General features: G+C 43.9%; 2 protein-coding genes and 1 pseudogene across 7 annotated transcripts in view; 1 reads left to right on the plus strand and 2 right to left on the minus strand.

Moving 5' to 3' along the window:
• Positions 1-556, plus strand: part of SLC7A7 (solute carrier family 7 member 7) — a 37,804-nt gene extending 37,248 nt beyond the window's left edge. For all 5 annotated transcript variants that reach the window (XM_027553327.1, XM_027553325.1, XM_027553324.1 and 2 more), the window contains one exon: positions 33-556. In XM_027553327.1, the coding sequence (XP_027409128.1) occupies positions 33-139 (107 nt within the window). In that variant the 3' untranslated portion in view covers positions 140-556. The remainder of the gene's footprint in view (positions 1-32) is intronic.
• OXA1L (OXA1L, mitochondrial inner membrane protein) lies at positions 557-16,329 on the minus strand. The gene is made up of 10 exons (XM_027553329.1): positions 16,222-16,329; positions 15,619-15,780; positions 4,894-5,116; positions 3,218-3,361; positions 2,862-2,947; positions 2,218-2,382; positions 1,926-2,030; positions 1,677-1,839; positions 1,510-1,590; positions 557-1,425 (listed from the first exon to the last, which is right to left on the minus strand). The coding sequence occupies exons 1-10, from the start codon at positions 16,282-16,284 to the stop codon at positions 1,283-1,285; spliced, it is 1,335 nt and encodes a 444-aa protein (XP_027409130.1). The 5' UTR covers positions 16,285-16,329; the 3' UTR covers positions 557-1,282.
• Positions 7,055-7,588, minus strand: LOC113899938 (annotated as a pseudogene). Its single transcript, XR_003513033.1, has one exon. The product of XR_003513033.1 is annotated as a 60S ribosomal protein L21-like (transcript).
• Positions 16,330-17,769: the final 1,440 nt, after the last annotated feature.

Below are 17,769 nucleotides of genomic sequence, written 5' to 3' on the forward strand. Positions count from 1 at the left end.
TTCTCAGTTCTGACTCAAACCTCTCTTTGTAGCCTCTGTCACGTGGTACCTCCAGGTCCTATGTATGTCAGTTGCTGCAGAGATGGATTTGGAAGATGGAGGACAGCAGTCCAAACAACAGGATCCCAAGTCTAAATAACCACAAGAAATTTCGAGATGTGGAAAGCAGGGGCTTCTATCTCCTGCTGGCTGGAGGCAAGGAAGTTGAAAAGGAAAGCTCACTTCTTTGGAGGCACCTGTCCAGAAGCCTCTTAGGCAGCTTCAGCAACCTCTGAACTTGCTTTCTGAGAGATGGAGAGTAATTTATTTGTTTTGCTACATATTATTCCAGGTTTCTTTTAAAGGGACATAAAGCAGACTGTGATGGGAAGCATGCTAAGTGTGAGCTTGGATGTTCCAGTGGCATGTTCCCATGTGTTAAGATATCCACTCACCTCCAGTGTGCCTGCCCACTCCTCTTCCACTGGAAAATCCAACAATGCTTTAACTTCCTTCTCCTTTAGAGACATGAAACTGTCACAGGTGCTAGACAATAAAAGGGTATGCTTCTAAACTCTGAGTGGCTCCATCATTTTTATACAGTGTCTTAGGGATAGTTTCCATGAGCCAGGCAGGAAGACTAAAAACAATCTTATGTTACAAAGAATCTGAGCATTTCTTCCCTCTTAACCCAGGTGCTGAAGGCTGATGCAATCAGCCTCTACCCAAGAGAACACCTATGCTGCTGTAGCAAAATGCTAGGTTATTTGATAAAAGCTGTATCAACTTCTGTTCCTCTTATCACTAAGAAATTGAGCACATCTACTTCTTGAAGGATATTTTATAGGTAATCTTGGGATAAGTGAATGTGGTTCCTCCATATACATTCGCCACTTACCAGGCATACACCGCTGAAGACAAGGCAAATACGGGTGTGACAACACATCTAGCCCTTCATGCCAGGTTACAACACTGAGATGCCTCCTAAGATCATGGGCCAGCAAGAGCAGTCATCACCCAAGCTATTCTTCCTGAAGCGCGCAATCCATTTCCCTGTTTAGTAAGTGTTAGGAAGCAGTGTGTAGCACAGAGGTTTACTAACTCTGCGGACGGAAAGATCACCTGGCTCCCAGGGTTCTTTCACAATCAGGTGGAAGAGTCTGTAGTGGAATCCAATTTTTAAATGAACATCAGTATGTCCCACAGTTTCTAGGTCTGGCGCAAAGACCCAGCATGAAATCGTGTTCGAAGGCTGAGTCTCTGAAGAGACAGAGTTCCTGCCAGTGTGAGCAGGCAGCAGAGGTCAGCCAAGCGTGTCACGCCAGGGTTGCTTTGACTTTGCTTTGTTGCTGCTGCTGCTGCTGCTGCTGCTGTTGGGGGTGTTGGGAGGGTCATTCTTTCCATGCTGCAGCAGAGGGTTGTGGGCAAACGTCTGTCGTAACGGACCTGGGGAAGAAGAGAAAACAAATCCCGATGAACGAAGAAAAGGAAGAAGCAAACGACAGAATTTGGCCTGCAAGGGTTATTTACCCCTGGCAGCGAGCTCCAAGTGGTTCTGCATACGTCGTTCCCGTTCCTGTAGCTGATGGGCCATTTCGGCATTCTTCCAGCCTGTGTAAAGGGGAGGAAGACCATTGGTCCTGGACCCATTTCAAGACCACGTTCCCCCGTCCTTGTCATAGAGGATGGGCCCTTACCTTGTTTGAAGCTCTTTAGGAAGCCTTCTCGTGGAGCTAACTTGTCTGGGTCGTGCACAACACGTTGGGGAATTTTCAGTACAGTGCGTACAGCAGGAATACGGAGACAGGCCACCTGGCCCAGGGAAAACATGTTGGAGGAGAGCCAGTACATGAACACTGCCTGGATGAGAAGAGAAGGCACTCGGAAGCTGCGTCTCTGGGCACCTTGCCAGGAGACTTGGAGACAGCCCCTACGCCATCACCTACCGTGGGGAAATGGATAGTTATGGGCAAGACTGCCAGGGGCATTAGTCTGATAAAATTTCTCATCCACTGAAGGTCAGAACTTTGCATGCCAGTTTCAGCACCTAACTGGGAAAAAAAGAAAAAGCAAGGGAAGAACATATATTTGACGAGCAAATGCATGTCATTGATCCTGGTTCAGATCTCTTACCCATCAGTTCTGTTTCTCCAGGGAGTGAAGAATGACCATTCTATACAACTGCTTTCCTTTCACTCCCCACTCTGCAGGACAGGCACTTGGCGAACCTGGGCTTACCTCAAGGACACCCCACATTGTAGCTGTGACCACCAGAGGTAATACGTAGATGGGGTCAGATAGTGTGAGATCCTGGAACCACCAGAGACCACCTGTCTGCAGGCTGGGCACGGGAAGGTTGGCCATTTCTCTCAAGGCAATGAAGAAGGAGATGAAGATCGGGGCCTGTGACACAGGATAAACAGTGTCAGTACCCTTTAACAGAGGGAACATTTTAATTACTCCATTATTGAAACCCATAATGGGTTTATGTAGCATAATATCACCGCCAACCTGCTTTTAGGGTCTGCTGCTAAGTCGCTTCAGTCGTGTCCGACTCTGTGCGACCCCATAGATGGCAGCCCACCAGGCTCCCCCGTCCCTGGGATTCTCCAGGCAAGAACACTGGAGTGGGTTGCCATTTCCTTCTCCAATGCATGGAAGTGAAAAGTGAAAGTGAAGTCGCTCAGTCGTGTCCAACTCAGCGACCTCATGGACTGTAGCCCACCAGGCTCCTCCGTCCATGGGATTTTCCAGGCAAGAGTACTGGAGTGGGGAGCCATTGCCTGGGAAACACAGAGGAGGTAATCTGATTTTTAATTTTTGTTGTTGTTTCTCTTAATCTGATTGTTTCTGAAGTTAGAGGGGAAATGTTTTTTGCTCACCTGAGTCAGTGGTAGAATGAGAGGTCTAAAGAGTTTAATATCATGCTTTTTCTGGTAGAATGTCATCTCCGAGGAGGCCCTGTAAACTGGGAAGGGAGTAGAAGTTAATGGTTGGGCTAACAGCTAGGTTGGTGGAGGTGACCATCCTCATAACCTGGCCCATGAGTCACATCTAACCGACCCTGGCCAGGCACTGGCAGCAGTAGGCCCACGAAGCAGGTATATCTCAGAACTTGCCCAACTGTAGTAACTCCCAATTTGAGTTGTTCCCCCTCCTACCCACTGCCCTCTCCCCACCCCCAGCTGTATGTAGGGAAAACAGGTCCTCTCCCATGCTCATTCTGTGACTGACTCACATTCTGTGTGGTTTCCTGTCAACTTGGCCTCTCTGATTCGAGCGGAAAACTTCTGAATCTCTGGCAAATGATTGTGAATCTTGGCTGCCTCTCGTTGGCCCTTCACGATGAGAGGAAACACCAGGCAGCGGGCAAGGACTGTGCCTGGAAACACAAACTAGGAGTGGAGTGACATTCTGCATTCTCCATCAAGCCATTCTGTAGCTAGACGGCTAAACGTTTCTAGGTCCTCCCTGAGAGGGTCTCTTGCCTGGACCTTCCCACCCTGTGGCTCATGCCCACAGGCCCCAAACAAAGGGCGAGGTGTGACTCAGTTCCTTTGAGGCTCAGTCCTCTGCGTTGACATCAAAAGTCTGGCATTAACTTCTCCAAACAACTAACCAGCAATCTTATTTCCTCAAAAAGGTGACAGAAGCTACTTTTATAGATCAATGGTTTCCAAACTTTTCTATGATTAATGGACTCCTTTTTTCCTCAATTCTAAGTGTAACCACAATATACATAACAAATAAAATCAAGCTACCCTGGGTGAGGAGGCTTGTCTGACTGTTAAGACTGTTCAATCTTTGGAATTTGCTTTGCTCAGAAGCACTTTCACAGAATTCTGGGGCTCCCAGGAATGAAGTCTGAAAAATGCTGTCCTAGAAATGTCTGGAATAGGAGGTAACCTGGTGGCCTACTGCTTTAACTCCTTCCTATTTCTTTTCTTACATTTCACATTTCCTGATCATTTCAACAAATATTTATTTAGTTGATGGTATCTGTGATAAGCAAGTGGGCCTGGGCTGAGAAGAGACAAGGGGGAGATACACATTTAAGCTTTATCACCATAATGATAAATGGTGTGAAGTGGACGGAGAAGGGAGCTAAGGACAGAACCCGGAATACCAGCACTGAAGGGGCAGGTAGAGTCCTGAGCAATGGAGATAGGAGGATATGGACAAAGTTGCAAAAGCCAAGGGGCAGGTTCCACACTCTACCGTGTCTGATGCAGAAAGGGCAAGTATGAAAAGTGGACTAAGAAATGATATCACTGGCAGTTAGAACGAGGTGGTATAAATCAGACTGCTGAGGGTCACAGAACAGAAAGAGAGAAAAGCCTACTGGGTGTAGAATACTCTTTTAAATGATAGCTATGAAGAGATGGAGAAAGGGTAGTAGTTAAAAGTGAATTAACGATGAGGCAAAGGAATTTACCAAGAAACACATGGTATGCCTGCACACACCTATATGTTCAGAGAAGGCAGTAAAGATGGAGAAACTGAAGACATGGGGGAGAGAAGATCACTGGAGCAACGTATGGGGAGAAACAGAATTTAAAGCAGTTTTAACCTTATAAGAGGAGCAATGTGAGTATCTTCCCATCTGACCTGATCTTCTGCTCTCTTATCAGGCTTCATCACTTTTACGGAGGTCCCCATACTTAAACCCTACCCTCACATTCAAAAACTTACACTTCTTAAATCCTAGATGACCTAGTGGTTTTAAAATGCCCCCAAGAAATACAGTGGAGTGCATCTAAGTGTCATGAACCTCTTTCACTCATTTGCATCATCGGCTTTTCTCAGCTATAAACTTATGCAACTATTTCCTCTATCCACGCATAGAGCTGCTATCTTTAAAGTTCTACCCAAACCCCCATTTCCTCTACCCTTGTACAGATATGTTCCCCTTACATGCAGCAATGGCTCCCCACCATGGTAGGCCTAGGTTAACATGCATAAATTCAAGTAAGTTCTGGATCAGTCCCACTGGGGTGTAGGACCCCAGCCCAAGTTCAGCAAAGCTCTGCTCCGCAGCAGCTTGGATGACATCTGCGGCCTCTCCAGAAGCCACTTCAGGTACTGCTGGTACTGCTGTGGGTGGGGGAGTTGCAGGAATGACTGGAGGGGCCGGAACCTGTGGGGGAAAAAAGTCATGTATTATATTCGGTCCCTAGAGGAGGAAATGGCAACCCACACTAGTATTCTTGTCTGAAAAATCCCATGGACAGAGGAGCCTGGTGGGTTACTGTCCAAAGGGTCACAGAGAGTCGCTTGAGCGACTAAGCACATTATATTCAGCAGGGGGCAGACACATAGAAAACGAGGTCCCTCTTACAACAACCAACACTGGGGTACTTACTCTCTGGACTCCCTATTTCTTGTTCTCCCATGGTAGCCTATACTGTCCAAAGAATTCAAAGCTTAAAAATGACATTTAATGTCAGGAAGTCAATTAAAAATTATTTTTCTAGGTTTTATGATGCTTATGGTATTTGTCAGTTTTTCAAAAAACATTACTTTGTAAAGGTTTCTTATTTTAAATACATATTCCTGTTCATGATTTTTAAAAAAGGATATTTTATTTTCCCCTCTAAGCAGGAAGATAAGTTACTCAGAATAAGACTTCATGACTCTCCTTCATGTTAGGAAGTTATTTCTTATATTAGTATTTTCCAAATTTCAGTTGCATGAGTATCACTGGCACAATTTTGCATACACTTAAACTATTATAATTTTTCTTTAAACAACTCAGTTTTTAAGACGGTATCTACTTGGTGCTGAGAAATATTAATGTCCATGAAATCAGGGACATACAAGTTGTAATTGTGTCAACTGAAAAAACGCACAACCTCAAAGTTGAGAATTGTGTTTTATTTGGGACATTACTGACACAGCCCAGGACACAGCCTCTCAGGTCTGAGGAAGAAGCCAGGATATGCAAGAATTTTTGCAAAACAAACAACCCCCAAAAACCAGGTAGTCAAACACCAAAAGATTACTGCTAATTCAAGAAAAACCAGGTAGGTGTCTCAAGTTAATGAATTTAGTGCTTTTCTATGTATGGAAAGCTACAAGAGCCTCGGTTTATTGAAATCATTCCTTTGATATATACCTTAACTTTCTAGGGCCAGTATTCTGCTTCTCCATCCTGAATCCCCTCAGGATGCACTATAGGGGTGGCTGCAGTGGCTGATGGCCCCGATATACTTTGTTTGCTGACGTGGCAGATGACATTCTTTGGTCATAAATTTTTTCTCTTTTTTTCCTCTTTTCAGGTCATAAATTTGACCAAAAGTTGGGAGGCATTATGACTAGTTTTGTCCCATGGCACTAGGAAGGCTGATGTGTAGATCTGGCAAAGATTCTGCCGATAGGCCACTCAAACTGCTTACTTTTGGATCAGGCCCTGTTGATAATCTAAAATTCTCTAGATTGCCTGTGAAAGACCGCTATGTGGAAGAAAAACGTTGCCTGCCATATGAGTAAACAAAGGGTGCGGGAGCCATCAGCCACCCTCAACTGTATACCCTGAGGGGATTCAGGACGGAGGAAAACAGAATATTGGTGCTATATACTGGTAGCTCAGACTGTAAAGCATCTGTCTACAATGCAGGAGACCCGGGTTCGATCCCACGCTCGGGAAGATCCGCTGGAGAAGGAAATGGAAATCCACTCCAGTACTATTGCCTGGAAAATCCCACGGACAGAGGAGCCTGGTAGCTATAATCCATGGGGTCACAAAGAGTCGGACACGACTGAGCGACTTCACTTACTTACTTTATACTTAAGGTGCTTATCAAAGGAATGATCTCAACAAGCCCAGACTCTTACATCAGTCCATACATAGAAAAGTGCTAAACTCATCAACTTGAGATATCTGGTTTTGCTTTTCTTTTTTTTTATAAATAATATCTGGCAGTTTATTAAAAAATGGAGCATACTGAACAACAAACTATCTTACACCTTTCAGGAAGAAAAAACACTAAATTTAAAAAGACATCACCCACTCAATTTGGACACAACACCTCTACTCAATTAAGAGGATCATTTGCACAGTCCAGGTCTTTATTTCTACACCCATCAGGCCATGAATTCATAGGGAATGGGCTCCAACAGTTCGGGTTCCTTTCCATTGGTCCTCACAAAGTGTGCTTCTCTGGGTGGAGCAGGCTGGTGCTTCAGCTGAACCCAAGTCCCTTTCTCTTTGGCTTCCTTCTTTTTCTGATCATTTTCCTTCACACGTTTCAGGAAGCTATCTCGGCTCTTAGAGTGCTTAATATGCTCGATACGCACACTAATTCTCTTGGCAAGAATCTTGCCCTTAACTTGTTTGTTTACAATGATGCCAACAGCATGCTGGGTGACATTGTAGATTCTCCCAGTTTTGCCATGGTAACATTTGTGGGGCATTCCTTTTTGAACAGTACGCATTCCCTTGATATCTACAATATCACCCTTCCTGTAGATTCGCATGATGTGGCCAAAGGAACAACTCCATGTTTTCTGAAAGGCCTGGAGAACATGTAGCGGGTGCCCCGCTTCTTTCCCTTTGTGTTGGTCATCTTGGCGAATCAGTCTGAGGGGCCGGGAGAGAGAAGAGCCTCATTTTTCTTTAATACTATTTTAAAAAAATCTTTTGATATTCTGACTACCTGTTTCCCACCACCTCCCCAAACTTCCATATATCCTGGCTCCTTTCTTACCTCTTTGGAACAGCCCCTCAGAGCTTATCTGAGAGGCAGTCTTCCAGGCTTAAGTCCTTAGCAAGTTCACTGAATAAAACATAATCTTCAACTTTTAGGTTGTACACTTTTCACAGTTAACCATTTTGGTGACTACCAAAGGATCCAGAGTATACCTCTCTCCTTCACCTGAACTCTTTGAGGACTTAGGGCCTCATATTAGCAGAGGCCTCTTGGGACTGTCTGCCTCCTTGGAGAGTCCAGACAATTCAGGGGGATTCTTGGATCTCCTGACTATTGGCTGATGATTCTGAGTTTTATTTGGCAGTCTCTAACTGGTACCTGGCTCCCCAGCTGAAAGATACTAGGGGAGCCCAGATGAAAGATGGGGAGTTGCTCAGTAGAGACACCAAGCAGTCTAAACTGGGTGATTAGATGAGAGGCTGGCCTAACATCTTTGCCTCCAACTAACACTCTAGCCACGTCTATGTATGTACAAAACGTGTAAGTACTCACTTAATTGGGAATTAAAGGAAATCTTGCCCTGAAAATAGCCAACATGGGGCTCTTTTATTGCATTTGCAGTTAAGTTTGACCAACCTGGATAACCACGATGGTGTGATCACTCATCTAGAGCCAGACATCCTGGAGTTTGAAGTCAAATGGGCCTTAGGAAGCATTACTACAAACAAAGCTAGTGGAAGTGATGGAATTCCATCTGAGTTATTTCAAATCCTAAAAGATGATGTTGTGAAAGTACTGCATTCAACATGCCAGCAAATTTGGAAAAACTCAGCAGTAGCCACAGGACTGGAAAAGGTCAGTTTTTATTCCAATGCCAAAGAAGGGCAATGCCAAAGAATGTTCAAACTGCACAACTGCACCTATTTCACATGCTAGCAAAGCAATACTCAACATCCTCCAAGTGAGGCTTCAACAGTATGTGAACTGAGAACTTTCAGTTGTACAAGCTGGACTTAGAAAAGGCAGAGGAACCAGAGGTCAAATTGCCAACATACGCTGAATCACAGAAAAAGCAAGGGAATTCCAGAGAAACATCTACTTCTGCTTCATTGACTGTGTTAAAGCCTTTGATTGTGTGGGTCACAACAAACGGCAGAAAATTCTTAGAGACAGGAATACCAGAACATCTTACCTGCCTCCTGTAAGAAAGGAGAAACCTGTACACAAGTCAGGAAGCAACACTTAGAACGGGACATGGAACAACAGACTGGTTCCAAAGTGGGAAAGGAGTACGTCAAGGCTGTATATTGTCATCCTGCTTATTTAACTTCTATGCAGAATACATTATGTGAAATGCCGAACTGGATGAAGCTCAAGCTGGAATCAAGACTGCAGGGAGAAATATCAATAACCTCAGATATGCAGATGACTCCACCCTAATGGCAGAAAGTGAAGAGGAACTAAAGGGCTAAAGGTTCTAAAGAACTAAAGGTCGAAGAGGAGAGTGAAAAAGCTGGCTCAAAACTCAACATTCAAAAAAACTAAGATCATGGCATCCGGTTCCACTACTTCATAGCAAATAGATAGGGAAACAATGGAAACAGTGACCGACTTTATTTTCTTAGGCTCCAAAATCATTGTGGACAGTGGCGGCAGCCATTAAATTAAAAGACGCTTGCTCCCTGGAGAAGGAAATGGCAGCCCACTCCAGTATTCTTGCCTGGAGAATCCCATAGACAGAGGAGCCTGGCAGGCTACAGTCCATGGGGTCGCAAGAGTCGGACATGACTTAGTGCACTGTCTCACCCCAGAGATCCTGTCACATATACCACAAAAACCAAACATCCCCCAATGACCTTGGCCCCACTGTTCCCATCACTCCCAGGTGGGAATTCAGGCACATGTCCACAGAGGTCACAGACAACATACATACGGTTCTGTTATGTCCCATATATTACCCTTTCATGTCCCAAGGAAGACATTTTCTCTTAGAGATTTTCATTTAGTGTATCTTTAAAAAATCTTGTGTTAAACTTGCCTCCATCTTTTTCTTGGGTAAGGACAACCCAGAAATGGCCCTTTTGTGTCTGTGATGTTGCCATTCACAGCTTTCTTGATAGGCCTAGTACAATCTTGAGAACAGGGTTGCTGTATGCTGAGTGTCAGATGGTAGCTCTTAGCTTTGCCTATCTTAGGTAGTTATGCTGTGCATTTTTTATTGGTGTACCATGTTTGATTTGTCCCTAATACCTTTGAAGTTTTTCTGAGAAATGAATAATGCAACATGAACTTATTAAAATACATTTTAAGCCTTAAAAAAAAAAAAAAAAGACGCTTGCTCCTTGGAAGAAAAACTATGACAAATCTAACAATGTATTAAAAAGCAGAGACATCACTTTGCCCACAAAGGTCTGTATACTCAAAGCTATGGTTTTTGCAGTAGTCATGTACAGGTGAGAGAGTTGGATCATAAAGAAGGCTGAGTGCCAAAGAATTGGTGCTTTCGAACTGTGGTGCTAGAGAAGATGCCTGAGAGTCCCTTGGACAGCAAAGAGATCAAAGTAGTCAATTCTAAAGGACATCAACACTGAATATTCATTGGAAGCACTAATGCTGAGGTTCCAATACTTTGGCCATCTGATGTGAAGAGTCAGCTCACTGGAAAAGACCCTGATGCTGGGAAAGACTGAAGGCAAGAAGAAAAGGGGGTGGCAAACGATGGTTGGATGGCATCATCGACTCAATGGATATGAGTTTGAGCAAACTCCAGGAGATAGTGAAGGATAGGGAAGCCTGGCATGGTGCAGTTCATGGGGTCACAAAGAGGTGGACATCACTGAGCACCTGAACAAAAGACTCCTGTATCTTTCCTTACACAGAAAAGTGCTAAACTCATAAACTTGAGACACTTGGTTTTTCTTTAACAGTAATCCTTTGATGTTTCAACTACCTTTTTGTTTGTTTTGCAAAACTCCTATATACCTTGGCTCCTCACTCACCTCTTTGGAACAATCCCTCAGAGCTGGGAGCTTGCATCCTAGTTAAGTCCTCAGTAATGCCCCAAATTCTCCAAACCAGGCTTCAACAATACATAAACTATGAACTTCCAGATGTTCAAGCTGGTTTTCGAAAAGGCAGAGGAACCAGAGATCAGATTGCCAATATCTGTTGGGTCATCAAAAAAGCAAGAGAGTTCCAGAAAAACATCTACTTCTGCTTTATTGACTACACCAAAGCCTTTGACTGTGTGGATCACAAAAAACTGTGGAAAATTCTTAAAGAGATGGGAATATCAGACAACCTTACCTGCCTAATGAGAAATCTGTATGTAGGTCAAGAAGCAAGTTAGAACTGGACATGGAATAACAGACTCGTTCCAAATTGGGAAAGGAGTATGTCAAGGCTGTGTATTGTCACCCTGCTTATTTAACTTCTATGCAGAGTCCATCATGTAAAATGCTGGGCTGGATGAAGCCCAAGCTGGAATCAAGACTGCCAGGAGAAATATCAATAACATCAGATATGCAGATGACACTACCCTGATGGAAGAAAGTGAAGAAGAACCAAAGAATCTCTTGATGAAAGTAAAAGAGGAGAGTGAAAAAGTTGGCTTAAAGCTCAACATTCAGAAAACTAAGATCGTGGCATCCGGTCCCATCACTTCAGGCAATCAGATGGGGAAACAATGGAAACAGTGAGAGACTTTATTTTGGGGGGCTCCAAAATCACTGCAGATGGTGACTGCAGCCATGAAATTAAAAGATGCTTGCTCCTTGGAAGAAAAGCTCCAACCTAGACAGCATATTAAAAAGCAGAGACATTACTTTGCCAACAAAAGTCTGTCTAGTCAAAGCTATGGTTTTTCCAGTAGTCATGTATGGATGTGAGAGTTGGACTATAAAGAAAGATGAGTGCCAAAGAACTGATGCCTCTGAACTGTGGTGTTGGAGAAGACTCCTGAGAGTCCCTTGGACTGCAAGGAGATCCAACCAGTTCATCCTAAAGGAAATCAGTCCTGATTATTCATTGGAAGGACTGATGCTGAAGCTGAAACTCTAATACTTTGGCCACCTGATGGGAAGAGCTGACTCATTTGAAAAGACCCTGATGCTTGGAAAGATTGAAGGCAGGAGGAGAAGGGGCCAACAGTGGATGAGATAGTTGGAGAGCATCACTGACTTGATGGATATGAATTTGAGTAAGCTCCCAGAGTTGGTGATGGACAGGGAAGCCTGGTGTGCTACAGTTTACTGGGGTCACAAAGAGTCGAACACGACTGAGTGACTGAACTGAACTGAATGCCCCAAGTAAGACTCAACTCTCAACCTTTATGTTGTGCTTTTTTTCCCCCCAGTTGATAACTCAACTCATTTATTTTGCTGCACCATGTGGGTTGTGGATTTCCTAACTTATGAAAATAATACCAAGTTACTATTTTTTCTTGCTGAAAACATTGCCAAAGAATATGAACTTACTGACTTTTAGTAAACCTAGGTAGAATAAAAGATATGTCTAACTGATTAAGCCAGCATGCTTAAGCTAGCTTTAACACCAGATATTAATTTACTACTTCCTAGATCACATGAACCCGAAATTCATTCTGGCCAGTTTCCTTTATATAGAAAGAGTTAATTTGTAAGTACTTACTTTAAAGTCAATTAAATAGAGGCCTTTTATAAATTTTGAAAAGTATATCCAGAGGTAGTGACATCTTATATGTATAATATATATGCTGCTGCTAAGTCACTTCAGTCGTGTCTGACTCTGTGCGACCCCATAGACGGCACCCCACCAGGCTCCACCGTCCCTGGGATTCCCCAGGCAAGAACAGTGGAGTGGGTTGCCATTTCCTTCTTCAATGCATGAAAGTGAAAAGTGAAAGTGAAGTTGCTCAGTCATGTCCGACCCTCAGCGAGCCCATGGACTGCAGCCTTCCAGGCTTCTCCGTCCATGGGATTTTCCAGGCAAGAGTACTAGAGCGGGGTGCCATTGACTTCTCCATAATATATATACAGACATACAAACAGATAATACTAGAGATCTCATAGTTTCATTAAAATACTTAGTTATGTGGAAAAGGAAATGGCAACCCACTGCAGTATTCTTGCCTGAGAAATCCCATGGACAGAGAAGCCTGGGGGGGGACTACCGTCCATGGGGTCACAAAGAGTCGGACACAACTTAGCAACCAACAACAACAACAAAAAACTTAAGTTTTGAATCAAGTATTAATAAACTTACTAGTTTAGAGGCTATATTTACATTTCTGATTTATAGAGACTTTCAAGACAAAAATAGTTGCTTTAATTTCCCAAAGAACTGGTCAATTGCCTAAGTGATACTAAGACTGATTTGCTGAACTAAATTTTGTTTTCTTTTTTAATCACTGACTTCCAACTAAACTGAAAATCAAGATTTCTACATTATAGAACTTTAGGGTTCAATTTACTATGTCTTCAAAAGTTTTTATAAGGCATTCAACAAAGGCCCTCTTTCTGAGTGCACCAGTTAGACCCAGAGCAAATCTCTATTACTATTTTTGCTAGCCCTGGGACATCAGCTCCCAGTTTTTACGTTATGGTGTGTGTGCTCTGATAACCCTACTGGTTTCCTTTAGTATGGTTAATTACTATAGTCTGAGGAGCAGATTTATATGCCCTGTCTTATAATAATAACAGGCAGGGGAGTGAGACATGATGTCTATCCCACAATAAGGCAAAAGAGATATAATCATCTTACATAAAGCCCATTTAAATATACCAGTTTTGATAAATTTTTATCTCATTTCTATCAACTTCTATAACTTTAACTTTAGTCTCTGTCAGGATCACATCAAGTCTTGGTCTTAGAAGCAGTCCAGAAACTTCCTTTTTAATAAAATCATTTGATCTATTTTTGTATAAAAGGCTCTGGGTTCCCAGTGAGAGGTTGAGTCAAGGGACTCAGGCTCTTTTATCGATTTTTTAAAACTTAATCAACTGCCCCAACTGTTGTCCCAAGCAACTGTTAGTCAGATATCTCTGTTTAAGTTTCTTCTAGCCTTTAGGGGGAAGAAAAGCTAATACTGGGACCAATAATGTTGGTCCATCCAACCTAAGGTAATGTGTTGAAACCTTTTGTTTTGATCCTATTAGCATCTGTTTTATATATCTTTTTTCTTAATATAACCACTTAAAGATTTCTTTATCCATTTGAGACACGAGTTCTTTAACATTTCCACTTTAGTGGGAAGAAGTTTGTAGATTTTCTCTTCATTTCTTAAACCTCTGTTAATCAGCCTAATCAACATTAATGATCTTCATGTTTTTATTAGCATCTGTAAAACCCACTCACTGAAGGGAAACAGAAACCACAAATAAGGTTGCCCATACCTTTTTTAAAAAACAAAAAAACTAACAGAATTCTTAGGTTAACTACTGTGTGTGTGTGTGTGAGTTTGTGTGTAGTCACCTTCTGGTTTTTTTTCCATAGGTATCAATAAACAGCTGTATATAATGAGAGCTCTGTAAAAATGTATCTATGAAGACATTTTTCCAATTTAAAGCATCAGTGGTTATTGACAGGTGGCACTTTAATTACAACTCAAATCAGTAAGACAAAAGAGGTACCCCTACAAGAAAGTACAAAGGATGTAGCCTTCAGAAGATCTATAAAGTTTACTCAAAACAGTATAAGAAAGTAAAGGTCGTTATTGTATAGGCTGATGCAACCAAAATTAAGATGACTGAAGTCCCTGAGAATTGGCACGGTCAGACAAAAGACTGCCCAGAAGCTCAGTCTATTTGATTGGCTGCCGAATGCACACCATACTTTCAAATGGGGAGCCAGGTACCTGTTAGACATTGCCAAATACAAGGATTATCAACCAGTAAGTGGGAGATCCGAGAACCAGGAGAGACTCACCCACATTTGTCTGGACTCTCTGAGGCAGATAGGCACAAGAGGCCCCTGCTTGTACCAAGGCCCCAGTTCAGGGGAAGGGGAAAACGCTACTCTGGGCCCCTTCGCTGGTAGCCCAAACTGCCCACTGGAAAAAAACCAAAACCTAAAAGTTGAGAATTGTGTTTTATTTGGGGCATTACTGAGGGGCTTCCCTGGTGGCTCAGATGGTAAAGAATCACCCTGCAAAGCAGGAGAACAGGGTTTGATCCCTGGGTGGGGAGGATCCCCTGGAGAAGGGAATGGCTACCCACTCCAGTATTCTTGCCTGGAGAATTCCATGCACAGAGGAGCCTGGCGGGCTACAGTCCATGAAGTTGCAAAGAGTTGACTGAGCGACTAATACTTATTATTATTACTCGGGTCTTAAGCCTAGGACACAGGCTCTCAGCTCTGAGGGACTGTTCAGAAGAGGTAAGGGAGGAGCCAGGATATACAGGAGTTTGCCAAACAATGCCCCTCAGTCCCAGCCCAACCAGGTAATTACAACACCAAAAAATTACAGCTAATAAAAACCAGAAGTCTCAAGTTAATGAATTTAGTGTTTTTCTATGTATGGAAAGATGCAAGAGTTCGGGCTTACCGAAATCACTCCTTTGATATGTACCCTAACTAGCTACCGCTAGTATTGTTTCTCCATCCTCAATTCCCTCAGGGTGCACTTGTTGGGGGTGGCCACTGGGACTGCTGGCCTCAACATCCTTTGTTTACTGATATGGCAGGTGACATTCTTTATCCACATTTGACATGCAAATTATAATTTTTCCAATATACAAACAGAATTGCATCTTATTTCACCATCAGTGGCTTGCCACCATTCTGGCAAACAACGCCTTGTTTACAACATAAACTTTTCCTCCTGCGCTCTCAATAATTTTACCACTGATGTGAAAATCTATCCCAAGCAGAGATGCTATCATTTGGGGAGTTGGGTGGTGTGTGGACAAGAACACAGCTCCATATTCCCCTCCTCCCAATCAAAGCAAAATAAAAATAAAATCTGCAAGAAGAAGCACCATTCCTAACATTTCAGTGACGAAATGTCTCTTACCTGGGCTTCTCCAAAAGAGACGGCAGAGGTACTGAGGCCGCGGGGGCCTGGGGCCATGAGCAGGACATAGCGCGGGTGCCCGAGGCACCGGTCGGCTGGGAACCCGAGCCCAGCTGTCAGCGGTTTCCGGGGCCACTGGCAGGGCCCTGCGACGCTGTGGAACTGAGTGGGTAAAAGGGAGATGGAGTCCTTTTATCAGGTAAAATCGATAATTATGCTCATCCCTCCCCTCAGGAGACAGGCAGCCAATTTCCACAGGTGAAGACTCTTCTACTCCCCGCACTCAGACTGCGAGCCCGAAAGCATGCAAGCTGTGAGTCCTGCTTCTCAGCTACCGCAGACCCACCCCGGGGCCCAGAAGTTGAGGCTGAGGTTTCTCTAGAAGAAGTGACGCTTGTCCCAGAAACAGACTAAAATACGAGGCTGCTGACCCCGCGGAGTCTGGGACGTAACCCTTCCGCGCCCTCATATGACCCGAGGCCACGAGAAGGAGGTCCGGGTGAGCAGGTCAGCGTCTGCTCATGCCCGTTTGCACAAGCCACTCCTGGCTCGGCTCACAGGGACAGTGAGGCATCCTGGCGCTCGGACCCGGGGTATCCTTACCTGACGCTGGGGCCGTAGTAAGCGCAGAAGCTGCCGGCGTCCGCACATCAACGCCAACGCCATCTTGCCGGGAAGAGGACGTACGTTTGCGTCTGCGCACTGAGAACCGCAGCCTCGCGGGAGGAAGCCCTTTTGGAAATGGGCGTGAAGTCAGAGTTTTACCACACTCGAGAGGTAAAGGAAACTGGCGCTTGGCGGCCATATTTGAAGTGGGTAAGAAGCCGCAAAGGGACATTAACGAGATCGCGCTGATTCTGTTTTCAGGAGATTGAAGTTCAGAGCCTAATAACCAGGTTTTGTTAGTGGCTGTAAATCCTGAGCGGTTTTCTCTCTATACTTAAAATTCGCTATTCTCTAAAAAAGACTCTCCAGAGGGTCTGGCTGTCCTCGGTGTGGGTTTTCTGTACCCAGTGATGTTTGATTTGTTGTTGCTAGGTAATATTGTAATGTATCGGGAAGCCTGGCGTGCAGCAGGCAGTCCGTGGGGTCGCAGAGTCGGACGCAACTGAACTACAACAAATTACAGTGCGTGCTAAGTTACTTTAGTCGTGTCCGACTCTTTGCGACACCATGGACTGTAGCCCACCAGGTTCCTCTGTCCGTGGGATTCTTCAGGCGAGAATATTGGTGTGGGTTGTTATTTCCTCCTCCAGGGGATCTTCACAATTCAGTGATCGAACCGGTGTCTCTTATGTCTCCTGTATTGTCAGGCAAGTTCTTTACCACTGGCGCCACCTGGGAAGCCCCTGTAATCACTGATCCAGTGAAATTTGAGAATGGTCTGGAATTAGAAATTGAAGGAAGGTAGCTTCTAGGAAATACTTTCCTTCCAGATAAAAAGAGAAAACTTCAAGAGGAGGCTCTGCGCTTTCCTTAGGGTGATTGAGGAGCCTCTTGTGACATTGAGGGGACAAATCTTTTTTAAAAATATGTATTTAGTTGCAGCATGTGAACTCTTAGTCAGGACATGCGGGATCTAGCTCCCTGACCAGGGATGAACCTTGGCCTTCTGCCTTGGGAACAAGGAGTCTTAGCCATTGGACCACCAGCGAAGTCCCCTAGGGGACAAATCTTTAAAGATGAGAGGCGAACATGCTGAAGATGGTTGTATGGAAAGATAGAAAATCCCCTGGAAAATCCCCGAATACTTGATGATGTCATTGAGCTGTTGCTGCATCAGAATTAGACCCACCTGTCTCCAGATTTTGTTGTGTAAGATAACTGATGGTCTTTATTGTCGAAATCTTTATGACATATTAATAACATATGTTGGATGTCATTGTAAACAAGCTTTTAAAAGTTGCTTTGAAAAATTAATACAGAGGTAATGGCAAATATACAGCTATAGAACACTTGGCAAAAAATTGAAAACCAGAAAACCAAAAACCAAACAACCTGTGATAGACTGTTACTTTGGTCAGTCAGTTCAGTAGCTCAGTCTTGTCCGACTCTTTGTGACCCCATAGACTGTAGCACGCCAGGCCTCCCTGTCCATCATCAACTCTGGGAACTTACTCAAACTCATGTCCATTGAGCCAGTGATGCTAT

Source organism: Bos indicus x Bos taurus, chromosome 10 (assembly GCF_003369695.1).
Source record: "Bos indicus x Bos taurus breed Angus x Brahman F1 hybrid chromosome 10, Bos_hybrid_MaternalHap_v2.0, whole genome shotgun sequence".
Lineage (NCBI taxonomy): Eukaryota > Metazoa > Chordata > Mammalia > Artiodactyla > Bovidae > Bos > Bos indicus x Bos taurus.